At 43.8% G+C, this 27,838-nt stretch overlaps 1 protein-coding gene across 7 annotated transcripts in view; it reads right to left on the reverse strand.

Annotated features, from left to right (window-relative positions):
* LOC147456360 (beta-phenylalanine coenzyme A ligase-like) overlaps nt 1–11,638 on the reverse strand; it is a 74,677-nt gene extending 63,039 nt beyond the window's left edge. For 4 of the 7 annotated variants that reach the window (XR_015188454.1, XR_015188456.1, XR_015188455.1 and 1 more), the window contains exon 1: nt 10,550–11,636. Coding sequence is in view for 3 of the 7 variants with exons in the window: in XM_086514873.1 (XP_086370999.1) it covers nt 10,550–11,611 (1,062 nt within the window). In the remaining 4 variants the exon portion in view is untranslated. Of the gene's footprint in view, nt 1–10,549 lie in introns of all 7 variants that reach the window. The other 3 variants (XM_086514875.1, XM_086514874.1, XR_015188457.1) reach the window with 2 other exon arrangements.
* Nucleotides 11,639–27,838: the final 16,200 nt, after the last annotated feature.

Below are 27,838 nucleotides of genomic sequence, written 5' to 3' on the forward strand. Positions count from 1 at the left end.
CCGCTCCTTTCCCTTTTTCTTTCTCAGGCGTGCCTTCTCAGAACATAAGAGCACCCAATCGTCTTCTTTTAATTTCAAATCGCGACGATGTCGATCTGCTGCCTTCTTGTGTCTTTCCTAGATTTCTATAAAGCCTCCAAAAGCAGTGTCCAAGTCTCTCGTGTACTAGTCGGCTTCAAAAATCTTATCTTTTGTGCTTAGGAAGGGTGGAACCTTCGTAGCACCTCAATAATCTCAAATGGCGCCTTTCCCGTCAAAGAGTGAATCGTGTTATTGTAGGCAAATTCCACCAAAGGTAAAAACCTTTCCCATTGAGTCTTCTGATCCGAAATGTAAGACTTCAACAAATCCAGTACGACTAAATTTGCAATCTCAGATTGCCCATCTTTTTGCGGGTGGAAAGATGACGAGAACTGCAACCGTATGCCAATGGTCTCCCAAATAGCCTTCCAAAACAAACTCGTGAATCGGGGATCTCTGTCAGAGACTATTGTCTCAGGAATGCCATGTAATCTGAATATCTGGGCAATGAACAATCTCGTTAAGTGATCCGGCTTGACTGTTTTCTTCACTAAAATGAAATGAGCTTGCTTGCTAAATCTGTCAATAATAGTCCAGATACCATCGTGCCCACTATGTGTCTTCGGGAGATCAAATCCATAGCAATACTTTCCGAGCAGTGGGTGGGAATGGGTAAAGGCTGTAACAATCCCTGTGCTTTATGCCTGTCAAACTTGACCTTCTGGCATACCAAGCAACTGCGTACAAAATCGTCCACGTCCTTCTTGAGTCTCGGCCAAAAGAAGTATCGCTCCACAGCTTTCAAGGTGGTATCAATGCCGCGGTGACCTGTAAATGGTGGACAGTTGCATTCGGTTAGAACCTTTTCCCTCAATGGCTGTGTGACGCACAACATCGTTTTCTTCATCAAGTAGCCATCCAGAATGGAATATCCCGCTACTATCTCCCTATTCTGTATTCGACCGAATACATATGCAAAATCTGGATTTGTGGCGTACTGATCGACCATGTCCTCGAAGCTTCTACGATGTATCGCGGAAATAGCCAAGACCAACGGCTTCCAAGAAAGCATCTGCCACCAAGTTCTTCAGTCCCTGCACATGGACAATCTGGAAGTGAAACTGTGACAAGATGTTCGCCCACCTCATCTACTTTTCCGATAGCTGCTTCTGTGACAAGAAGTAGCCTAAACTCTGGTGATTTGTGAAGACCGTAAAATCGGCTCCGAGTAGGTAATGTCGCCACTGAGTAAGAGCATGGATAACCGCCAAAATCTCTTTCTCATATATCTGTGTTGTCAATTCCGGCCTTGAAAACAATCCACTCTCATAGGCAATGACATGGCTTTCTTACATTAAGACCGCACCAAGACTACAACCACAAGCATCACAATATACTTCGAATGACTTCTGCAAATCCGGGAAAGTCAAAATTGGACCTATAGTCAATTTCTCTTTCAATGTTTGAAAGGCAGTCACCTTTGTAGGTCCCCACGAGAAAGGGATTCCTTTTTGAATCAAGATATGCAAAGGGGAAGCAACCTTTGCAAACTTTCTAATGAACCACCGGTAGTAAGAACATAAGCCCAAGAAGCTTCTAACTTCATGGACATTCTTTAAATCGGGCCAATCAGGTGCAGTCTCAATCTTGGCCGGGTCCATCTACACTCCTGTTCCTGAGACGATGTGTCCCAAAAAGTGTTATCTCTGACAAGAAAAATTCATTCTTTTTTGCATTGATAATCAACTTGTGATCTCTCAATGCCTGAAAGACCTGTAGTAGATGTTCTCTATGTTCTGCCTCATCTTTCGAGAAGACAATAATTTCATCAAAGAAAGTGCCAACAAAAGATCTGTACTCTCTGAAAATCTTGTCCATCATTCGGTTAAAGGTCGCTGGAGAATTGGTAAGGGCAAAAGGCATCACCAAAAACTCGAATAAACCCGAAAAGCTGTCTTGTAGACATCTCTCCGTGCGATTCGGATTTGATGATATCCGCTTCTCAAATCAATCCTACTAAAATAAAATGTAAGGTGCAGCGGAATGAATGTTTGAACTTTGCTCAAGATGAGTGCTCCGAACTGTGCTCAAGGGTTCCTTTTACTTACGGAAGGAAGAGCCTTGAGAGCCAAGATCAGTTCTTTCTGAGGGGGTTCTGTAGACCTCGACTCGAGAGCCAAGATCGGTTCTTCGTGATTGATCGAATCTGCAATGAGGTTAGCTTCACTAGAAAAAGCATCAACTAACCCATCATCCTTGTGAACAATCACATCATCTTCATGCAAATTATCATGCTCGTGAGAAATCACATCTTGATCATCATGCAAATCATCATACTTGTGAGAAATCACATCGTGATCATCATGCAAATCATCATGCTTGTCATTCAAATCATCATGCAATTCATCATGCAAATCCTGTGTGTCATGCTTTGGAGAAGAAGAGACTAAAAGAGTCTCCTCTTCCTGATTCTGTGCAAACTGCGCCTGCACTATAGAAAAAAGTCGCCACAACTCTTTCATGTGTTGGTCGCCCTTCTCTTGTCTTGCTTTGTTCTCGCGATCAAATTCTGGTTGTCTTACTTTGGCTTCCAAGCATGCTTGCTCGCGCTCACGCACTATGGCTGCCATTTTGTCTTGGTACTGACGATCAATTTCTGCCATTCTTTCTGTTGTTCTTGCTTCGCGTTCTAACTTCCTTTCCATAAACATCTGGTCTAAAGCCTCCATAGGAGATAGTGCAATCCTTGAGTAGATAGGGATGGGAGAGGGTCGGAAAAACCTCCTGGTGGGGAAAATGCTTCTTCGCCTCTCTCATGCTCATCACCTCCAAGCAAAGTATCCATTCCGCTTCGAGTGATGACCATCCACTAAAGTCGTGGGTTCATGTGGGTTCTTGTGGTCTTGGGTTCTTAAGTTCACGAGGAACTTGGGTTCTTGTGAGTCTTGGGTTCTTGGGGGTCTTGAGGTTCTTAAGGTTCTTGAGGTTCTTCTTTAGCTTGCAATCTGTGTTAGAGAAGGATCTTCTCTTACCCGAGATATACTCTTCCCTGCAGGCACACCACTTGGCGGCCTTGCGCTCACACCAAGGTTGCTTTTTCCCACCTCACGTTGATTGGCCGGCCGCTAAGTGCACGGTCCACTCTCAATGAGTGAAAAGAGGCACCAAGGGAGGCTAGACAAGCCCTTCTTTCTTGGGATTCCTGCCACTCTTCAAAAACAGGATTAGGAATCGACACGCCCAAGAGGACTTGGGTTACGTGCGACCGCAACAAGCAAAAAAAATTATGTGGTTCTTGTGGTTCTTTTGTTGAGTGATACAGAACACCGCCAAAGCTCTGATACCAACGTAAGGTGCAGCGGAATGAATGTTTGAACTTTGCTCAAGATGAGTGCTCCGGACTGTGCTCAAGGGTTCCTTTTACCTACGGAAGGGAGAGCCTTCTGTTCCTTTAGTGGGAGAGTGCAATGGACACAAACAAAGTGAATGGACACTGTGAATGGAAGTGCATGAGACTGAGAGATAGAGAAGAGAATACGACACCAGAGACGTTGTAAAACCCTCCTCCAAAGGCCCCACTCTCTATGGCGAGAGTGGTCTACTTATGATTGCACAAATCTCTACAATGCTTGGACTTGCCGATGATGTCGACGACGATGAGGACGACGATGAGGACGACGACGAGACGGGCTGAAATCTGAGAATGCTAAGGGCTAAAATTTGCAAACCTTTATCTGCTGAATTTTGACTCTATGTCGGTGACGATGTCGGTGACGATGGTACGACGACGACGCGCTGAAAATGCAGATGCTGAAATCTGCGTTTTCCGGGCTGAATCTGCAAACTGTGCGGGATCTGACCGTGCAGCGAGGATCTGCTACGGGAAGGTGAGATCTGCGAGGTTTGGGGATTCTACTGCGGAGTCTAACTGCTGAAAACTGAAAACGTTGGTGCTATTGCTGCTTCTATTGCGAAGATCTCCAAAAACGCTAGATTGATCTGCTATGTTGTGATGACGCCGGGGCTGATCTGCTATGCACAAAACGCCAAGGCTTACCTGATGCAAAAACGCTAAGTCTTCTGTTGAGAGAAAACGCCAGAGTTGTCGCGGGGGTTGGTATTGCTGAGAAGTTGCCTGTTGAGCAAGGTGCTCCTGCTGCCTCTTCTGCCAGAAAGTGCTAACTCTGGTTTGCTTATATATTAACTTAGCAAAATTGCCTTACCTACTTTCCAACAAAAGTCACTTAAAAATAATAAGTGAAAAATGTCAAAAATAGGGAAAATAGGCCTATGCACTGTAAAAATGCTACTGATGGGATCTGATGGGAATCTGATGGTCATGCTGTGTGCAACCAAAGGATATGCATCTAATCTAAGTGTCTGGACATGCACGGTCTGCGAACTAACTCACAAAAGTGCCCTTCCTATTCTAGACTGACTTGACTGAACTGAACCCTGGTCATGCTGTAGCTTGTCCACGGACACATAGGGTTGGATGTGTCACGTGACACAAGAGGATCCCTATAGTCGGTCAAGAATATCATCGATCCTCGGAATCGGATATGTTCTTGATGGTGATTTTATTGAGAGCTCTATAATCAATGCACATTCTCCAAGATCCGTCTTTCTTCAAAACCAACAACACCGGAGAGCAGTAAGGTGAAGTACTCGGCTGAATAAGACCCTTTTCCAAGAGGTCTTTCACTTGGTTCATAATCTCTTCATTCTGGGCTCGGCTCACACGGTAAGGTTGCCGGTTCGGTGGTGTGCTTCCAGGTATCAGATCAATGGTATGATCCTCAGGATGAGTTGGTGGCAACTCGCCTGGCAGGCCCTCAGAAAAGCAATCGGCATGAGTGTGGAGAAAATCTTGGCGTTCTTTATCAAGTTCAGACATATTTGTCCTATGTTCATCATTCAACTCTTGTAAAAAGATCGAGTAAACAAACAGACTGGATTTAAGTATAATGTTTCGGCCCTTTTCAGTAGTTAATGTCGCTTTCTTCGCCCGATAATCGACCTCGGCGTTGTTCTTATGGTACCAAGGGACCCCCAAGAGGACATCACAACCTTTCCAGGGCATTATGTAGAAGTCCTCATGCCCCAAATACCCCTGGCAATGCAACCGAAGTTTGACGATGACAGGTGTAATGGCCACATCCCTGCCAGGTGCCGCTAGAACTGCCTTTGCTTGTGGTCCCATCCGATCGGGTGTAATCTCGAGCCGCGCCGGCAATTCAGGTGAAATGAAGTTGGCCTTGGCTCCTCCATCAAAGAAAATCAGGGCTTCTTGATCTTTCACTTTGCCCCAAGCTCGGTAAAGTTCTATACTTTCATCAATCGTGCTTGGGTCAGTACCCATGCAATCTGGAACAAGTCCTGCTTTCATCTTGCCTTTTCGTCCACGTTCCTCAGTTGCTCTTGAACTCTCTGGCCTGTCTTCATTCTGTTCTTGATGTGCCTTTTTAGGGCACTTCGCGGAGACGTGTCCATGTTCCCCGCATCCAACACGCTTCCCCTCTTTGATGTAGTTGGCCCTCTCCCAAAGAGTGAGGCGGGGTCGTGAATCTTTATCTTTCTTGTCTTGGGGGCTCTTTTTCTTTCTGCTTTCATTGTTAAAAGTCTATTGTGTTCTCTGAGTCAAGATCTCATCAGTGGGTAAGGGAGATTGCATGAATGCATGGCAAAACCCCGTTTCGCATGACCCATAAATTCTTGAATAGAGTTTGACTTTTGTTCTAAGCAGTGATCTCGGATCTCTGTAGGAAGTCCGCAGCAAAACCGCTCAATCGGTTCTTTAAACGAGATCTTCTTAAATGAAGAACCTAGTAGAAAAGAGCTCCAAAATCTCTCGCAATATGCATCCAGAGAATCTCCCTTGGTCATCGAAGATGATTCCAAGCAGTTCGTATATCTCGTTCGTACTCTCGAGTCAACCAAGAAGAAATAAAAAGCCTTTTGAATCTCAACCATTTAACCAGAGCTTCCTTGTTCAATAGCAGGGTGGACCACCATGTTCGAGCATTTCCCTTGAAGAAAGAGGTAGCCCTCCGAATCTTGGAGTGCTCTGAGTAATGCCCTCCAAAGAAAGCTATGTCAAACTGTTGTATGAAGGCCAAAGCCCTCGAAGCATCTCGGGATCCAGAAAAAGTGTCAAACTTAATTGACTGTCCACCTTCTTTAAATTCTCTAACTTTCTTGCTTTTATCGTCGAGGAAGTCATACTGGTTGGCATTATAGAAATGCTTCTTCTTTATCTGAGATGGTCGGAGTCCGAACTATCCGAGGACGAGTCCTTTGTAGGACTGTTAGAAACTGGGCAAAACTTAGGCTTCTTTGCCTTTTTCATGCCCTTTTTCAAAGCTTTGCTTTTTGCTTCGCTTTTTCCCTTTCCGGTCTTCTTAGCTCGAGTCAGAAGAGCTAGAAGAACTGTCAGAAGAAGAAGAAGAACTGGATAGTCCTTCAAATCATACACGCTTCTTCTGCTTTCTTACCGATGCAAAAGTAGATGGACGACCCGAATAACCGGGGAAGTCCGTTCCTTTCTTCTGCTTTTTGTCATGCTTTTTGGCTTTGTTCTTCGCGTCCAAAAGCTGAATGTTGGGTGGCTCTGTGGCCTTCTACCACTGGGTGTGCACCTCTTCGAAGGATGTCTGAGTCAAAAATTTTGCAAACTTCGAATTCTTCGCAATGTTGATCATCATCTTTGTTGCGTCGTCAACCTATTGTCGACGTTCCATCTCTTCAATCTCTGCCCGAGTAGGCCGAGATGGGCCGTACTCTTCATGCGAATCTTCTTCATGATCTCTTCCCGCATCCCCAGATGCAGACGGAGTCGACTGTTCTCTGTTGGAATCCATAAGTGTCGCTGGAAAAGGATCGGATTTCCCGGAAGAAGAGAAATCGGCCACGCTCTAATACCACTGTAACAAACTTGGACACTCCAAGTCAAGATTCTACCGCGACACGGCAGAGATTCACTTCAAAAACAGTCCACAATTCACACTTGAGTCTACACGGCCCGGCATAGTTCCGTGCTTAGAGATATTGGCCCCAAAGACTGGCGCCCCTTTCGGTATTTCTTTTTATATTAATCTGCGTTCAAAGTACGAGAGTGGGTTGGTGCTCACTCTCAGACTCTGCGTCTAGATGCTCTGAGAAGTGAGGACCTAACCACTTATTTATTGGTTACAAGGGATGCCCAAAAGCAGAGCCCCAAAAGCTGCCATTCAAAAGCTTCTAAAATTAAAGCAATAGGCTCCAAAAGCAACTCAGCACAAATCCAGGAATTCCGTACAGTGTCAGCGTAAAAAGAGGGAATCCGTACGGCAGGCCACGTCAGCACGTCAGTGTGAAAACCGGTGAAAAATCTGGAACTGCCACATCAACCTGTCTCCGCGTTTACGGTGCTGCCAGCTTGTGTGGTGTGTCCTGGAGTATGCCATGTCACCCATTTGTGACAGTGACCCCCCCGAGATTCCCATCAAGGTACCCTATGACAAAGAAGAAGAGTAACTCCCCTCTTGTGCAGTCCATGCCGCACCAGATTCAACCTATTGATTGATTGGTAGCTCTAGGAATAGTCATAGTGCTAAATCAAAAGCTTCAAGGTAAAGCTCTAGTATCTGGATTTTGAGGAGTATCTGCTAAGTCCTCCTCCTCCATCCACTTGGCATCACGAGCCGGATAATTCCTGAACTTGACCAAATATCCTCGTGTCAACTTACCTTTCACTTTCCTTTCCTTGCGAGCCAAGACATGTTCTGGAATAAATATCTCTTCCGTCTCTTCCACTTCTGGTTGCTCGTCTAACTCCATGTCCACTTGCACTTCATCTTTGAAAGGTCTCAATAGACTCACAAGGAATGCATTATGAATCTTCCAAGTTGAAAGATACATCATTTAACTTTTCCTGGACCTAGAAGGACCCGTAGTATCTCATACTTAGCTTCGAGAAAAGTCAATCCTTACCCTTCAGCTTTCATAGTCGTGCCTTCTCAAACTTGAGTAGCACCCAATCATTTTCCTTCAACTGCAAGTTACGTCCATGCTTGTCCGTTGCCTTCTTATGCAGTTCTTGAGACTTCTACAAAGCCTCCCTTACCTTGCCAAAAGCAGTCTCTAGATCCTGTATATATTAATTTGCTGCAAAAATCTTTTTCTTGGTGCTCTAAATCGGTGGAACCTTTCTAACAGCTTCGACAATCTCAAATGGTGCCTTTCCTGTAGACGTGTGAACTGTGTTGTTATAGGCGAACTCCACCAAAGGCAAGAACTTCTCCCACTGAGTTTTATGATCAAGGATATAAGACTCAACAAGTCCAAAAACACTAAGTTGGCTATCTCCAATTGCCCATATGTCTGTGAATGAAATGAGGACAAGAAGTCAAGGCGTGTACTTATATTCTCCCATATTGCTCTCCAAAAAAATATGGGGCCTCTATTTGACACTAAAGATTCAAGCATGCCATGTAATAGAAAAATTTGTGAGATGGACAGCTTGGCCAAGTGATGGGCTTTCACTGTCTTCTTTACCCGAATGAGGTGAGCCTGCTTGTTGATTCTATCAATGACTATCCAAATTCCAACATGCCTATTGTGAGTCTTAGGAAGGTCAAAGATAAAAGTCCATTGCTATACTTTCTTAAGGTCGGTTCGGAATGGGAGGTCGGTTCAGAATGGGTGAAGGATGTAAAAGTCCTAGCGCTTTATGTCTGTCAAACTCGACCTTCTGACACACCAAACAAGTGCATGCCAGTAGAAAGTCTTTTCTACCCCTTTCAAGGTACTCGCGATGCCTCTATACCCTACAAAAGGTGGACTATGGCACTTTGGCAGCACCTTTAACCGCAAATCCTTAGTGACACATAACATGGTCTTTCTCATTAGTAACCTTCCTTGATATTATAACCTGTAACTATCTCCCCACTCTATAATCAGTCAAAGAAGTCTACAAAACCTAGATCTATAGCCTTTTAATCAAGCATATCTTCAAAAAGGGAGTTCCAATACGCAATCCGAGAAGAGCTTAAAGGTTGCCACACCCTCAAATCGGGCTAAGACTCTTCAAAGTTCAGAGTGGAGAGCTTTTGCTCTTGAGAGTCAATTAGAGAGATGAGTCTCTCAACTACCATCAAGATCAAGATCAAAACAGCGTGTGGGGATCAGGCCCCACCTTCCAATTCATGTGCTGTATTCTTTCTTCCCCATTAATAAGTTATTCTAGAGGAGAAGAGAAGGGGGCGGGAGGGTTCAATTAGGTGAAGGAACAATAAAAGGCCACAATGTCAAAAACAATGTAATTGCCACCTTAAAGGCCTAATCCTGAGTTTTAACTTCACTTGCGAGAAGTCTCCACCTCAATGACATTCAAGTGTCTCCACTTTCCATTAACCTATAAGTATCTCCTTCTTTCAAGGAAAAAACTACACAATAATAACATGCACCAGCTAGAATCTCTTCGAAAAATGTTATATAGGATTAGGCTGAAGTCACAAATGAACCCCAATTTACAGAACGAGATTTGTTGATCAGGTTGGTTGTTTGAAGCCTTTACTCTGGTAGCTCACAGGTCGAAGACCTTCCATACACTAAAGAGGCTAATCGGTGAGTAGCAATCAACTGAATTTGCCACAGACAATCCAATATCTTGCTCAGACTTTCTCAGATATTTGCCACTAGACTGGTACTCTTTATAGGGTTAGCAAAACTTCCGTTGATTTCCTTACTACTTGTTCAGTTGTCTATGAGCAGAGATAAGGACATACCAGCTCTCATATATGAAGCACGCCCAGTGGCTGTTAAACACATACTCCAAAGGATTGCCCCATCATACTGCAGAAGTGTAATTAGAAGAGAACTCTTGGTCAAAAATTCCGATAAAAACAATGGTCATGGGAAAGTGGGCAGGGCATGTCGATTGGAGCCTTCAGGTGTCATGGGGTGTTTCGAATAAGACCCCAATACCCTTCGGGTAACAGTATTAACAAGTGATGGCTAGCAAGGGCTAATTTGGTTTTTTCACCTTGATAACCTAAACGAAGCACTCTACGGTGGCACAGAAACAGTTATCCTGCTTCCTCCTCGTGTGCGTTTCTTCCAACAAAAAGCAAGAGCAGGTAAGAAAGCTGTGTTGCAAGAGACACAGGATTTAAACACAGGATTCCTCATGAGGCAACAAGAGCATCTGCAAAGATTTTGTAGAGGTTCTAGAGGTTATGGCAGTTCTTATAGAACATCCTCATATAGTCACTCCATTTATGTGTAGGATTGCTGTAGGGTCAAGCTAGCTTAATGGGTGATGAATGATCAGATGTCTATCTGACAAATTACAAGTCTCCTCTTTGTGTGCAAGTTGAATCCTCATGCATAAATTCTAGTTGTAAAAGAAGGACCATGCACAACTCTTGTACACAGGGACAAGGTATGCCATACCCTGTGAGACAATATTTATAAAACAATTCATATTATCTTTTGGTTAAAGAACAGAGATGCTTTTTTTTATTCTCAACTTAAATATAATGCATACCTGCAAGACAACTACATCAGGAAATCGAGCTTTGAAGGTCATTATAAGATCTTTGCTAACTGGAGCTGCCCCAACAGATATTTCACGCAGTGAAGACAAATCATATTTCTCGACCAAGCTTGATTTTGCAAGGGCTAGCAAAACGGGAGGAACAAGGGGCAAATAGGTGACTTTGTAATTTTGAATGGCTAGGAGCATCTGTACCATGTCAAACTTAGGAAGAAGAACAATGGGAAAGCCTTTTCCAAGAACTGCACTGCTGAAAATTGCTAGTCCGTACGCATGGAACATGGGGACAAAGCAAAGATAAACTCTTGCAGGTGAGCCCGTCAAACCTGGTCTATTAATGAAGAATACTGCCTGGGCTATGAGGTTCTTGTGAGAAAGGATGACACCCTTACTGGTCCCAGTGGTACCAGAGGAAAACAGCAGTAAGGCGGTGTCCTCTTGGTAGACTGGGATAGAAGGAAAGCTGTCCGCATGTACAGTGATGAGTCTGGAGAGTGGAACATGGGGGGGAAGACGAGCTGACTGCGGGACATCTCCCAAAAGGATCAAAGGGAGATGCAAATCTGCAACCTTCTGAACAAGAGCAGCCGTTGTGGCTATGCATTTGGCAGCGCACTGCTCCACCTGATGTGAGATTTCCGTGGGAAGGCTAACAGGGTTGCTGGTGGTGATAACCACACCGATCGAAAGGGCGGCCTGAAGGAAGATGACAAAATGGATGGAGTTGGGCGACAGGAGAAGAAGCACATCGCCTTTCCGCAAGCCTAAGAGGAGGGCCAAGCCGGCAGCAACTGCTTTGATGTGGGCGTGCAGCTGTGCGTAGCTGATGCTGGAGCCGTTCGAGAAATCGATGTATGCCGTGCTTGTGCTGTTGCCACAGCTTTGCTGCTGGAGGAATGCGGGCAGGGAGAGCTGAGGCGTGGACGGAACAGGAAGCCGAGCTCTCTTGCTATGGAAGATGCCCGTGACCGCGCAGAAGCCACTGTTCTCGTCAATACTGTGATCCATGTTGAGGCTCTCGCTGCTCTGGGTATGGGTTGACGGTTCTCTCATGGATGATGGGAGACTGCAGCCACGGACATCTTCTTTATGCCGAGGTGTTGATGTATATTTTGTCGTTACGTGAGGGTCCTCGCATGCAAAGTTGCAAACTAAGGCTGGGTTCACATCGAGGAGGCGGAAGAAACGTTCCAAAAGGTGCTTCTCCGGGTGGTAGAGTTGCAGAATGCACACTTTCGCCACCCAATTGTTCACATAGAGGGTGGAACGAAAAGTGACTTTGTTTTCTTTCGTCGTCTAGTGTGAACATTGGGTGGCGGCGGAACAAAGAGTGGAAGAAATTATTTTGTGTGTATGTGAGTTGGTGGTGGTGTTTTAATTATTTTTGGAAAGGCTTCAAAGTCCTTGTAGTCACTTTTTTTTAAAGGCTTTTTAAAGAAATTTCGTTGACAAGCTGTCCACCGTGGAGGGTGGGAGTACCTTGGGCGGGGGAGGGGGGGGTTCGGAAGCAAAAGGGGGCAACCCTTCCATGCGCTAGCAGCAAACAGCGCGCACTTCCGTCGCCTACTGTGAACGCACATGCCCACGTGGGCGCATTTGACAGGCTGTTGGATTCACCTGCATGCTGCCGCCGCCTACTGTGAACCCAGCCTAAGCTAGTATGGCTTATATATTGGGGCCCGGGGGGCTATGATTGTAACTAGAGTGCTTCGTTAGCTGTATTTGTATTGAATTGAAGTGGGTCCAAGGGTAACAGAAAAAAAGAACCTAAAAGAGAAATACTAAGAGAGAGAGAGAGAGAGAGAGAGAGAGAGCTTGTGCTTTGTCTTCCACAAATCCTATTACCTTGAGTTGACATAATCATATTTTGACAACACGTTGATCTTCACGTCCCAATGTTGATATGTCTAAATATGTTTTTAGATTTTGGATTTATCAATTCTTGATTCAATCTCTCTCTATTGTCTGAATTCTTGTCACTTGTATATGCCACGTCAACATTTCTTAAATGAAAAAAACTCGACAAATTCTATTATTTGATGCTATTAATTATGATATTTATTAATTAGGAGGTGAGACATTAAAATGAAGCACACACACACACACACACACACACACACACACACAGTTGTTTTATCAAAGCGTGTTATATTTTTTTACCTAAGAGCGTGTTTGGGATATCGATCATAGTGTTTCAGAGGTGTACCTCGCAAAAAACCACAGAGGGTTAGAGTTTTGTCAAGATCAATGTTTGTAATCATAGAAGATGTCAATGTTATTAATTGTTTGTTGTTCCATTTTTATGTTTCAAAAAAAAAAACATGCAAGTCTCCTTGCATGGGGGAGTTTGCACAGTCCTCCCCAATTTTTATAATACGAGGGAACGTGCCATTCCCAAGGCAACATGCAATTTTCAGTACGTTCATTAACTATATTCTCAATGTCAAAAATCAAAAAATGATAATGCTTAATCACCGTGCAATTATCGTCGATGCACGCAGATTGTATTTAACCTTCCGTATCACCGCACTACTCTGAACAAAGATGATAGTTGAGGCGGAGTGGACATTGCAAAGCCTGAAGCTGTGTCACCAAGCTTTGGTATGGAAGAGCCGAGAGGGCTCTTTTACAATGGTAGAGAACCATTGCAGTACGGAGCCCTTTACCCTCTTATAAGAGCACTCCAGACTTTGTTTAATGAAAAACCTCAATTTGCATCCAATTTGTTCATATGCATTTGAATGCATTTGAAGAGAGGAAAGGCTTTTCCTTAGTATTTGATTAAAATTGGACAAAATGTTCATGAAGAACATGCCCATGTCATATTGCATCTTTGAAATTAATTTCAGAGCTTCCTCACCTGCCCTTGCTTGGTATAACTTGATATAAAAGCACTCCAAGTCTCAAGAGACTTTGGATGGTGAGGAACCGTCACTTTTTTGAAGCGCAACACACTAGTCATACTTATCGACCAAGATTGTGCGAAGCGTGACATCTTTTTTCAACAGCCTCTAAACAACAATAAGAAGCTGATTTTTTGTGCGCATATCAGCCTTTTGCAATGAGGACACGTAGGTGATACCATATGGAGAGAGGCCCACAGCAGCATCTTTTATACAGATAAATGCCTACAAGATGTACATGTATGTGATTGCACTTGGAAAGAGGAGCTCGCTTCATATCCATGGAAACAGCCAAGAGTTTTCTGTCCGTGCTTCTGTTTTGCGTATCTTGCATTCAATGCACTCCAAGAGACGGCATCAGGGATATGAAGCTCCTCAGGCAGGTTTTGTGCTTTTTGAAGTGCCAACCAAGGCATTGCTAAGAACAACAATTCTTTGAAACAGTCCTTGTTGAAGTGTCCCACATTTGGCATGCATATCGACCAAGACAATGCCTAGCATGCCATCTTTCAAGAGCAGTTGCATAGAGCCACATGCTTGCAAGATAAGCATGCCATCTCTTTTCGAGAGCGTCTGGAGAAAGGCCTTCACCGTCTGGAGAAAGGCCTTCACTTTGCACCTGTTGAAAACAGTCCAGAGCTTGCTAGCCCGACTATTGTTGGATATATCTTGCAATCAGTGCATTCCAAAAGACGACATCCCGCATCTGGCATACATATCGACCAAGGCATTGCCAAGCACGGCAGTCTTTTGCAACATCCCCTTATTAACAATATCAGAGTGAATTTTTAAGCCCAAACCAACATCTTGTGTGCTTTCAAGATGCACGCGTATGTGATTGCATCTAAAGAGAGGTCCTCGCTCTCCATCCGCTGAAAAAAACTAAGAGCTTTTTGGCCCTGCTCCTGTTGCACATATCCTGCAATCAATGCACTCCAAGGGAAAACATTCGGGATGGGAAGCTCCACAGGCACGTTTTGTGCTTTCTAAAGTGCACCACATTTAGCATACATCTCGACCAAGTCATTGCCAAGCATGGAAATTTTTTGCAGTAGCCCCTAACTAACAATATCATAGTGAATTTAACGGCCCCTAGCTAACAATTCGGGACAGGAAGCTCCACAGACACGTGGTGTGCTTTTGGAAGTCACCACATTTAGCATACGTCTCGACCAAGGCATTGCCAAGCATGGAAATTGTTTTGCAACAGCCACAGTCTAACAAATCAGAGTCAATTTATAAGCCCATGTTGGCATCTTGCGTACAGCCACATGCCTTCAAGATGCACGTGTATGTGGTTGCATCTGGAGAGAGGCCCTCACTTTGCATCTGCTGAAAACAACCAAGAGCTTTCAGGCGCTGCTCTTGTTGCGTGTATCCTGCAATCAATGCATTCCAAGAGACAACATTCCGGCTCAAGTAGTTTTTGTGCTTTTTCAAGCACGCGACAATTGGCATACATATTGACGAAGACAATGCCATGCATTGTATCTTTAACTTTTTGAACAACCCTTGACTATAGCATTCTCAACATGAATTATCTCATCCAAGGGGAGGCTTTCAAAGTGCTTGCAGGTCTTTGCTTTGAATCTTGTGAAAAGAACCCAAAGCTTCCTTGCCACCCCGCAAAGATAATTTTGAAAAGGATACCCATCAAGATGGCTTTGATAGCTTGAACCTAATCTTCTGAGCTCTTGTGTTTCCAACGGAGAGGAACACTTCCCTGTTTTCTTATCAAGAGGCCTTTTTTAAAGATGCGATGGTTCCTGCCCTTTCAAACTTGTCTAAAGAATCATAAACAAATAGTTCGGATGCATATCAAGATGGTTTAAACATCTATTTTCAACAGCCTTAAGAGGGAGCTGAATGCAACAATCTCTGAGTAACAATGTAATAATAGTAAATTTTTTTGTCCCATATCAGCATCTTGCGTAGAGCCAGATGCACGCATAGGTGATTCCATCTGGAGAGAGACCCTTGCTTCGCATCTGCTAAAAGATATGACCTTCAAAACAGAACACCGAGAGGGAGCTGAATGCAACAGTCTCTGAGTAACAATGTAATAATAGGCCTCTGATTGCATTTGGAGAGAGTCCCTCACTGATGTTCGTGAGTAAACTTTTTTGGCCATATCAGCATCTTGTGTAGAGCCAGATGCCTTCAAGATGCATGTGTAGCTGATTGCACTTGAGAGAGGCCCATTTGCTACCGAGAGGGAGCTGTTCGTGAGTGCTACCGAGAAATAAAGTGCGCGAGACCTGTTAAAAATAAGTATGCAGTATTGAAGCCGTTTGAAAAGCGATGCCACGTGGATTAACGAGAGGGCAGTATTGAAGCGAGAGGGCAGTATTGAAGCGAGAGGGCAGTATTGAAACGAGAGGGCAGTATTGAAGCGATGCCACGTGGATTAACGAGAGGGCAGTATGCCACGTGGATTAACGAGAGGGCAGTATTGCAATTTTGCCTTCTACGCTAACGAAGTAAAAAAATGTTTGCTTTGTGGAGAATATACCCCCACAAATAGAAGTAGTAAATTTGCTAAAGTAAGGCGTTGCTAAACATGGGTCCTGATTTTTCCGCGTGTGTAGTCCATGTCTATAATTGACACCTCCTTTTGGGAGGTGGGATCAACGGTTCACGATCGCCAGTTGATTGTGATCGTTGGATTGCCTAGGTAATGCAAACCATTCCATGTTTTCAACTTCGAGGCTTCAACTCGTTCCCTCTTACCTGATTGGGATTGATTATAACCGCTAGGCTATTGCGTACTTGGTGTAAGTCTCGCAATGCTTAGAGGTGCAAGAGAGGCAGACAGAGGGCTGCCCAATGATGTCTTTCTTTCTCAGCAAAGGGGGCTACAAGCTGCACTCAACCGAGCAACGGAACTCTCGTTTTGTCTAAGCCGACATGGTTGTTCTCATGGTTGCTCTCATTTTCAAGGGTTGTGCTTAAGCAAGGGGGGTGCTAGCTTAACCTCACAAGAGGGAAAGAAGGACACTTGTCAAGAGACTACACACCTTGCCCCAAAGGGAGCCAATCTCTCATTGGCTAGAGGGCTACATGGCTCAATGAGCTTCAAGGGAAGCCTAGGAAAGGGGGTCGACCAAGCTACCTCTCTCTCTCTCTCTCATTTGAGCATCCCACGAGCCCTCTCCCTCTCTCATTATTCTCTTCACACACTCTTGTGAAGCAAGAACTCCATCTCCTTCTCCAAGCTTGGGAAGTTGAGTGCCTACTACAACAAGCTCTTGGCTATGGATGCAAATCCACACAAGAGAATGCTTATGCTTGCTTATCAATCTCTCTAATCTCCATTATCACTATGTTAAGCTATGCTACGAGAGCTATGAGTGATTACGTGCAAGGGGATACTACTTTCTCATAGAGCTACTTCTACTTCTCTCTTCTTCCTCACTCCCTGCCAGCTCTCCTCACCTTTCATGGTGTTTGAGGTCTTGGGATTGAGGCTGAGCATTTTTATAGTTTATGCTAATCATGTTTATTGTTGTTGTTATGCTAATGCTTGGTGAGTGAAGCTTGCCATCTTCACCTCATCAAGAAGGTCTCAAGGAACACAATCAATTGTATTGTAAACAAGTCTTCCGTCATGGAAGAATCTATAATACAAATGCCTATTGTAAGGGGGACCGGCTCCAACTAATACGGTCCTCTATTGGTGTCAATTTCTCTAAACTCTCACTCTCTTTGGCAAGTATTGGTCATGCCATGTTAATGAATTAATGTGTTAGTGTTGCTCTCTTTCTCTCCACCCAAGCACCCTCTTTTTCATTCTACATCTACTCACAAAGGAATGCTCAAGGAAATGTTGAATATGTTATTCACTTTCCGCTCCAACTCAAGCTAAAAGGCTAATTCCATTACATTGGTATCAGAGCCTTTGGTTTCTCTTTTCTTGCTTAAAAAGAGAGGTCCTTAAGTAGCCTATAAATGGTTGATGTTGTTAATTATATCAGGGTAAGTGGAACTGGGATCTATTATCGGTTTTGTTGATCCCACTATGTGGGATATGGTGCACACCTCGGGAGCTTTGGACTTAATAATGGAGTCTTTTTAGACTTGCCTACGGGTTTACCATTATTGAGCCATAAGAAGTCCAAAAGAAGCTAGCCCTCGGCATCTCTGCTATGTTAGACTTACTCCACTACTCTCTATAATTAACCACTTCGAGCCGTGGGTGTAGATACTTAAGAGCCAATTTTCAAGGGCTAAGAGGAGTGGCAACTAAAGTTTTGAATTGCCAAAGCATACACTAAGTATACACATAAAATTTTGTTAACATGGCTGACAATAACCAAGAGAGTAGAATGAACTTTGATAGCTTTGATTTTGCACATGAAGGTGCTGCTGATGATGCTTGCATGTTTGTAAATTATCTCATCACTAGGTTGCAACAAGCTATGGGCAACCCTGCCTTGCAAGCCAAAGTTACACAACAACTTCCTACTTATGGGATTTGCTTTCCTCTCCAAGAGGAGAGAGAGCTTAGGAGACCTCTTGAAGAGACCCCCAAAAGAAGACTCTCTCCCATTCGAGAGGAGGAATCTAAAGAGCAAGAAATCAATGAAACTATAAGTTCCTCTAAAGATGTGGCTCCACGAAGACGGTGGTCTAGACAATCGCCCACTCCTCCCAAGAGGAAAAGATCAACACACAGTCCTTCTCCTCGTCATTCCAAAAGGAAAGAGAGGAAAAAAAGGAAGAAAAGGGCTAGAAAGAGGTCACCCTCTTCTCCTTCTTCTTCACCTTCTCTTTCAATGAAATCTATGGCTATTCTTCTAGAGAATACAAGAGGGGAGGACATCGCAAATCATACCCTGCATGGTGAAGGTCACAAAAGCTAAAGAAGTTCAAGGAGGGAGGAAAGAGTATCTCTTTTCTCATCTATGATGGCACCTTTGGTGCTACCGACAAAGTGTTGGCCTTCATCTAGCAATTTGATGCGGCCTTTGGAGACGAGGGCTTCACAGAGTCCTCAAAGCTACGCCATGTCGCTATGCATTTTCAAAAATCAGCTCGTCATGGTGGGCTAGCCTTTGTGGCAACGGTGAAGCCCCAAAGACATGAAAAAACTCTATGAGTTTCCATCGTGAAGCAATTCCTTGCAAGCGATGCAAAGAACAAAGTGCTTACCAAATGGCGTAGCTTGAAGCTTCTTTCTCATGAGTCTGTCCACAAGTATGTAGACAAGTTGTGGGATTTACATCTCAAGACCATTGTCTTTCAAAAGATTGACTTTGCCTAGAAAAGGCATCAATTTTGTGCAAGATTAGCTGAAGAGATGGCCGAATACATCAACTCTCAACGGCCTGATTCTATTAGCGAAGTAATCCATCACACCATGGTTGCTTCACGCATCAATTTCCATCAAGGGGCTCGACAGAATGGCAAGCCCATGGAAAACAAAGACAAAAATGATGCAAAGGGGAAGACCAATGCTCAAAATTCTTCCCAAGGAACTTCCAACAACAACAACAACAACAATTGGTCCAAGGAGAAGGGAGTTTACAAAGGTTTTTTAAAAAAACTCTCTCCTGAAGAGCTTGACGCTTTTTGCAAGGACCATAAGTGTTTCAAGTGTGGGGAGCAAGGACATGGCTATCGTTCTTGCCCCAAAAAAATGCTCTCAATGAGACTCCTAGGGCTTCCACCATCGAAGCTCCAAAAGAGGACGCTCATTTCAAAGGATCATCTCTTTCCTATGCTTGGGGGAAGGTAAGAGAGCATGATGCCTTCATCTTGTTTGACCCTGGCTCTACTCACAAATTCATATCAATGGAGTTGGCCATCAAGTTGGGCATTCAAGATTTTGAGATGGGAGATATGGTAATGGCTGACGCAGCTTTCAAGGGACAGCAAGCCTCCGTTACTCCCTTGATTGGGAAGTTGAGGCTTCATGTCCAAAGCTATGTCGATAAAGAAGACTTTTTCATGCTATCCTAGGGGTGCCATGGTTTGATCGCATGGCTGCCAATATGAAGTTCCCTGAAAAGAGAATCTACTTCACCTACAGGGGAAAGAATATGTATATAGATGCTAGTAAGCATGGTTTCACCATTCCACTTGTAAATTCTCCTGCTTTTGATAAATCAATGTCATTTTCTGCATACATTATTTTTGTCAAAGAGTCTCAAAAAAATCCTAATGTCTCATCAAATGTGAATGGTAGGAATCAAGAAGAGTTAGACTTGTCTAATTTTCTAAAAGGATTCGAAGATGTGTTCATCGATGATATCCCTATGGACTTACCTCCAAAGCAAGGGGATGATGACCATCGTATTGAGCTCCTTCCAGGAAGCTGACCACCTAACAAGCCTCCTTATCGAGTCCCTCAAACTCAACAAGAGGAGATCATGAGGCAAGTACAGGAATTGGTAGACAAAGGGATGGTGAGGCCTAGTTCCTCTCCCTTTTGTTCTCCAGTCCTTTTAGTGCAAAAGAAAGATGGTACATACTGTATGTGTGTGACTATCGAGCACTAAACCATATCACTATCAAAAATAGATTTCCTGTGCCTCAGGTAGAAGATCTGTTTGACAAGCTACAAGGTTCTACCTACTTCAGTAGGATTGACCTTAAGAGTGGCTATCATCAAATAAGGATAGTGGATGAAGATATCCTAAAGACCGCATTTCGTACAACGTTTGGTCTTTATGAATATATAGTCATGCCTTTTGGTTTGACTAATGCACCGGCTACATTCAATCGTATAATGGAGAAAAATTTTAGACCTTATCATAAATTCACTGGAGTGTTCTTTGATATCATCATCTAGTCCAAGTCTTTGGAGGAATATAAGCAGCATATCCAAGTGATTTTTCAAGCCTTGAGGGAAAATAAGCTTTTTCTTAACCAAAAGAAAAGCGAATTTTTCCTTCAAGAGATTCAATACCTAGGTCATATTATCTCTCAAGATGGTATCCGTATGGATCCATCAAAGTTAGAGGTAATAAAAGCATGGCATAACCCAAAGAATCTACATGAGCTAAGAAGCTTTATTGGTATGTGTGCATACTATAGACTCTTCATAGCAAAATTCTCTCAAATAGAAGGACCACTACATGACTTAACTAAGAATAACGTTAAGTATGTATGGATTGCTAAAGAGAAAAATGCTTTTAACCAATGAAGTGGCTCAAGAAGACATCTGCCATGATACTAACTACATTGTGGGATGAAGCATTCAAAAGTTTCAAGAGGCGAGCAAGGAAACCAAGGACGAGAAGACACCTTGCATGGTATGCATGGAGTAGAGCACCATAAGTAATATGAAGATAATAGTCGGAATCCCCCTTAAAAGAGAAGTATCCACGGAAGTATGCTTCAAGGTAATAACTACCTCAACCCCATCAAAATGGAGTGAACATTGTCATTACAACTCCAAAGCTAAATCCCAAAGTTCCCCTCTGAAGATAAGGATCCCCTGTCTCGCCCATCTTGGGATAAGAAAATAAGTACCACCAAAAAGAAAATTGAGACCACCTACATTAAAACTACTTCCTATGTAATTGAATAGCAACATGTTTGCCAAAGAAGCCATCAAGGTCCCATAGGACCTACCTACTTAAGCAGACTCCCTAAGATCATACCATATGTCCACCAGTCATAGATCAAACATATAGGAAAAATCCTATACAATATGTCAAAACCTATACAAACTTGATAGGCACATACTGGCTTCCTTAGAATCTTTGTCAAAACTTTTTCCTTTTCCCCTTGTTCTTAAGAAAATGCACCCACAAAATTGTGCAATCAATATCCAATACACACTGTAATACCAACACTGGCTGGCCCAAGGTTGGAAATCTTCAAAGGGATGTACATGAGAGACCTCCATGGGATGCCCACTAGGGGAATTGCAACATGCCCACGAAGTTTGAAGTGGGCTGCCCGAAGGTTGGAGATCAAAGGGATGTACAGGAGAGAGCTCCATGTGTTGTCGACTATGGAAGTAAAAACTAGATGTTTCCTCCAAATACCAGCACTATGTGCAAACCTGGCATCCAAAGGATCTTGACAAATCTATTGTTGGACATTAGAATACATCCCCTCAACTCGTATTGACATGCTCACAAAAGGGCATAGGAATGATCAAATATGTAGGGCCAACTATCATCGGTGAAGAGAGGACATGGAAATAGGAGTAGTTCACACTCCAACAAAATCTCCTTGAAAAGTTGTCCTAGTCAGTTGAGCATTTGGCACCACATGCTCCAGTCCTAGGATTCATCCTCTGAAGTCAAACGATCATACAAGAAGTGGCACCGAAGATAGAAGACTCCCCCTTTCCTTGTCAAAGCCAACTCCAACATAAGCACTTGGTCTACTACATACCGGATGATCAAGAGTCAACTAAAGTTGAAACTGAAACTTCCATCCTTTAAAAAAAATGAGTACATCCTCTGATTCTACAAGAAAAGACCCCCACACACACACACACACCCCCCCCCCCCCCCCCCCCCCCCCCCCCTCCCCCTCTTAACAAAGGTGCAATTGAATCATCAATTGCTACCCGTCTTGGAAGATGAACCAAAACTCCACATCTAACTATGGAAGACAAGTACATCCTCTACTTCTAGGAGGAAAGAAAACCCCCATGGTGAAAAGGTGCAACTGAATCATCAATTGGGACCCCTCTTTGAAGATGGATCAAAGCTCCACATATGTCTATGCAAGCCAAGGCTTGAACTCTAGATAAACCTCCCTAAAGTCCTCCATAGGGATAACTCTTTCAAGAACTCCAACATAAAAGTGCACTTGCAGAAGGCATATCAAATCAGCCAATCCATCTCCTCAAAGAAACATATTCACAACAACCCTCTCAACATGTGTTAAAAATAAGATCCCAGTATTGTCCAAACACTTCTCTCCTTGAAGAATAAAGTTGGAAAAAATTTGTCCCCCTTTGGATTCGAAAGCCTCAAGCTTGCTCCCTTACAGGAAGCCACGGAAACACAACTTCATCTTAGAAAACTGAAGCACTCCGACAATGCTCCACCTGCCGAATCCTTCACGGGGCTCCCCTCAATGAAGAGAGGTCGGGGTAAACAAGGGTAGAAGATGGGGATGTTGTAGACAAGGGTCCACAGCCTCCACGTACCAAAAAATCCCAAATTGGAGAAAACACTGGAAAAATTTTGAGCTTCTTTTCTCTCAATCAAGTCCAATATGTCACCAGATCAACCTACATCAAGCATCCAAGGCAATCAAGACAATAAGGCTCTCATACCATGTTGAAATAGGAAACAGAAGATGCAATGAAGACACGGACTAAAAGATGCAATGAAGACACGATCTAGCCTCCATTGAATCGACTCCCATAGGACCCTTTGTGTCAAAAACTCTAATATCTACCTATTCCAAAAAGACTTTCTCGTATTGAATTGATCATTTAATATGGGGGAGATGAATGGAAAGAAGAGGTAGAATATAACCATGTGCATATAATGGAGCTTAGAAGACCTTAAAGTTAGCTTCATTAAAGACCTCCAAAGGTTAGTGTTAAAAGTACTTAGACCTAGGACCTTAAGCAAGTTGGGACTGACTTGGAGGTGGGAATCCTACCCAAGCTTGAGGTGCTTGTCGTGCTTGCTGACTAAGGTGCTTAAGGTATTTGTGGGAACCTTGCCCAAGCTTGAGGTGCTTGTCATGCTTAAATGACTACGGTGCTTGAAGTGTTCAATTCAAACATGATCTCTCAAGAGGCATAAAAGTTTGTCATGCTTAAATGACTGAGGTGCTTGAAGTGTTCAATTCAAACATGATCTCTTAAGAAGCATTTGTCCCAAAAAGAACTCTTATAAGTAATCTTAAATGTGGAGAATTAAGGAGAGAGTGGATCTTCTCTCTATCTCCATCTCTAACGTTTCATGTATGGAAACTATGGGGGAGAGAGAGAGAGAGAGAGAGAGAGAGAGAGAGAGAGTTGGTGCATAACACAACTTTGGAGAGCACTTCATTCAACATGTTACGGCCACAATTTTAGAGAGAGAGAGAGAGAGAGAGAGAGAGAGAGAGAGAGGAAGGGGGATACTTCTTTCACAAAGACCACTCCGGAAAGTAGCTAGATAGATAGATCCATGCACTTTGAAGATAATATAGATTCCTTTTCTTTGATAGAGAGATTCTCCCCTTCTCTCTCTATTCCCTATCCCTCCTTTTCTCTCCACCTATCTCTCAATTTTTTTTCACCACCCCTCTCTTTTTCCTCTCTACCTATCTCTCGATTTCCCTCTTTCTCTCCCTATCCCTATCCACCGCACATTGTTGATTTGGTCTCTCTCTGGCGTAGAAAAGACCACCTCTAATGAATCTCCTCCAAAGGTAAGGTCTTGCTCCATTACTCTGAGAAGTTAGAATAGGTTATTTAGGATAAGTTAGGACAGAGTGTGGAGCAATATTGGCTCTCTCTCTCTCTCACTCTCTCTCTCTCTCTCTCTCTCTCTCTCTCTCTCTCTCTCTCTCTCTCTCACACACACACACACACACACACAGAGTGTGGAGCAAGATTGGCTCGATACTCTCTCTCTCTCTCTCTCTCTCTCTCTCTCTCTCTCTCTCTCTCTCTCTCTCTCTCTCACACACACACACACACACACACACACACACATACACACACACCTATCTCTCGATTTCCCTCTTTCTCTCCATTTCTCTCCCTATCCTATCCGTGTCGGCTACTTCTCTCTCTATCCCTATCCCTCCTTTTCTCACCACCGCTCTCTGAATATTTTCCTCCCTCTCTCTCTCTCTCTCTCTCTCTCTCTCTCTCTCTATAAATATTTCTCTCTCTATCCTTATAAATATCTGCGCCGACTACTTCTCTCTCTATCCCTCTTTCTTTTTCCTCTATACCTATCTCTTGATTTCCCTCTTTCTCTCCATATCCCTATCCACGCCATCCCGCCATTCATTTTGACCCTTTGAAGACGGACGTTAATATTTCATTTCATTACATATCTTTCTCTCTCTCTCTCTCTCTCTCTCTCTCTCTCTCTCTCTCTCTCTCTCTCTCTCTCTCTCTCACACACACACACACACACACACACACACACACACACACACACACACACAAAACACACTCATAGGTGATTTTGACCTTTTGAAGACGTCAACATTTCATTTCATTTAATCTATTTCTCTCTTCCTACCTCTCTCTCTCTCTCTCTCTCTCTCTCTCTCTCTCTCTCTCTCTCTCTCTCTCTCTCGTAGTCTCTCTCTCTCTCACACTCACACGCACACACATAAAAAAACGTCAATATATCATTTCATCTCTTTCTCTCTCCCTGCCCTCTCTCTCTCTCTCTCTCTCTCTCTCTCTCTCTCTCTTGCAGTCTCTCACACACACACATAAAAAAATGTCAATATATCATTTCATCTCTTTCTCTCTCCCTGCCCTCTCTCTCTCTCTCTCTCTCTCTCTCTCTCTCTCTCTCGCAGTCTCTCACACACACACACATAAAAAAACGTCAATATATCATTTCATCTCTTTCTCTCTCCCTGCCCTCTCTCTCTCTCTCTCTCTCTCTCTCTCTCTCTCTCTCACACACACACACACACACACACACCCCCCCTTTAAAACATCAATAGATCATTTCATCTCTCTCTCTCTTCCTAATCAAATGGACGGGAGATTTCACCCATGAGTGGATGTGTGATATGTTCAACCTTGCACTTCAACATGGTATGCCTTATGATTGGAGTACTAATTGGGTTAAACCTTTGCATAAAGGAGGGGATGTAAAGAATGTAAGCAACTACCGGACTATAATGATTGGGTCTCTTATGGAAAAGTTGTTTGGGTGCATAATGGAGATGAAATTGAGTGATTGGGCTGAAGAGAATGACAAGCGTGCAAAGGGACAAGCGAGTTTTCGTCGATGCCATAGCACCATTGATCATCTTGTCACTCTTCGTGTTCTCATGGAGGAAAGTCGGTTGAAAGGCAAGCGATTGTATTGTTGTTTTGTGGACTTTAAGAAAGCCTTTGATATGATTCCACGTAACAATTTGTGGAGAAGGATGGAAGAACTCCAAGTGCCAAGTGAGTTTATGCTTGCGGTTTCTCGAATCTATGAGAAGGTGATTTGTCAATTGCGCATGGGAAGAGAAATTTCAAAAATTTCAGAAATTTTTGTAAGCACTATTGGGGTTAAACAAGGATGTCCATTGTCACCAACTCTCTTTGGTCTATGCATCGATCAATGGAACAAATGGTACTTGACTTTATGCAAGAAGAATGCATTGAAGAGGTCACTATTTGCAATGCGGTAATCATGCTTTCGTTGTATACGGATGATGTAGTGCTTCTAGCACACACTTTAGAAGATGCACAAAAGCTTATGGTTGTCCTTGAGAACTTTTGCTTGCATAGTGGGCTGATTGTAAATGAATCCAAAACAAAGGTTATGCTTGTGAAAACCAACCATAAGGAGAAGCCATGCATTGTGTACAACAACGAGACACTTGAAGTTGTTGAGAGCTTTAAGTACCTTGGCCTTGAGGTTCCATCCAATCACAAGTGGCATGAATGTGCTATGCGTCGTTTGGAAGCGGGAAAGAGAGCATATTATGCATTTGAGAACATGTGTAATGCGGGAAACATCAAGTGTTGGGTTCTCAAGAAGTATCTTTTTGATGCATTGGTGACACGGTTCTTCTTTATGGAGTTGAAGTGTGGGGCGGGAGCATCTCAAAGTCTACTTGGAAAGAGTTTGAGAATGTCCAAAAGCGTTTTCTTACAAACTTTCTCCAAGTTAAGACACAAACACCATATATGCTCCTACTTCTTGAGTCGGGATCTCTTCCAATTGAGGTTATGGGCATGGAAAGGGTTGTGGAGTACATGATAAAGATGCGTCAAAACCCCTCACATCGACTTCCTACAATTGCATGGGAAGCAAGCAAAAAAGTTCAAAAGACGCATAAAAGCAAGATCTTGAGCACGGGATGGATGCAATACATAAAGAAGTGGTTTGGGAGATGGGATGCATTACACTTGCTACATGATGCTTCAATTGACTCTCAAGTGAATGAAGCTTTTCTACAACGCCAATGTATTACGGTTTGGGAGAAATCCGGTGGGTCACGCTTCATACATTACACCACCTATATTCACTACAAGAGGTTGTGTGCTCTTGTGACGCTGTTAGCGACGGAAATACACTGTGTTTTTATAACCCCCGGCGTCGCTAAAACCGTCGCTACGAGAGCGTCGCTATATGCGTCGCTATAGGAGTCGCTATATGCGTCGCTATATAGCGACGCTCATAGCGACGCATATAGCGACGCCTATAGCGACGCATATAGCGACGTTTGCACAGAAGACTATAGCGACGCTCATAGCGATGCTACAGAGCCATAAATAGCGACGCTTATAGCGACGCCCGAGAGAATTTCAATGCCACCCATTTCAATGCCTGCGTACTCGCGCTCGTACGGTGTGGGATCACGTCCTGTCATCGACCATTGTCAAAACATACAAAGATTTCATTATGTTAGAACTAAAAAACTCATAAACCCTAAACTATCGAACATAAAGAGCAATGTGAAAACACTTACAAAATCGGCCTCAAATGATGCCCATCCACCGCTCCCCAAGTGGTGCGAGCTCCCTGCCTCTACTCGCGCTCTGGCTGCATCCTTTTGTTGCTTCCACTTATCGGGATTCTCGCGCGCTGCTTTCTTCGCATTCTTCCAATCTTCTTTGGCCAGCCAATATTCTGGCCTGTTCCACCCATTCTTGATTGCTTTTTGCACTTCGGAACGCTTGTGTTTGCAGTATTCGCGCATTCGAATCTTCATCAGGTCTTCATTGAAGCGCTGATCCCGTGTTGGAATGGGAAACTCATCATGAAGTATGCTGATGACTCTGTTTTTTAAATCACTTGGTACTTCACTCCATTTGTTTAGTATGTAGTGTCTAAACAGCTGAGAGCAAAGACCACGCATGCGCGAGATCACCTTCTTGCCGTCATCATCCATGATGATGCCGCCGCTGATGTCGACGGAGTAAGGCAAGCCCTCTGGCCGGTGACGCGTGAACCTGGGTGTCCCGGCAGGGGTCTCTAGCGGCGTGTCGATGGGGGTACGGACGTCAGGTGTCTCCACCGGCGTCTGGGCCCCGAAGCGAGGAGTGTCGAGTGGGGTGGCTCCTGGCGGAGTAGGTAGAGGTGTGTAGCTTCTAGGAACAGTCACCCGTGCAAAACCTGGCGTAGATGGCGATGTTGTGGCTGGTGTGGGGGCGGGCAAAGAAGGGGAGGGTAAAGAGCCTCGTCGAACACGAGGCGGTGTGGAGGCATCGGTGGCGGAATCCCCACAACAACCGCCACCGCCACCACTAGAGCGTCGGTGTCTAGAT

The sequence above is a fragment of the Adiantum capillus-veneris genome, chromosome 6 (assembly GCF_014529385.1).
Source record: "Adiantum capillus-veneris isolate H3 chromosome 6, ASM1452938v2, whole genome shotgun sequence".
Classification (NCBI taxonomy): domain Eukaryota; kingdom Viridiplantae; phylum Streptophyta; class Polypodiopsida; order Polypodiales; family Pteridaceae; genus Adiantum; species Adiantum capillus-veneris.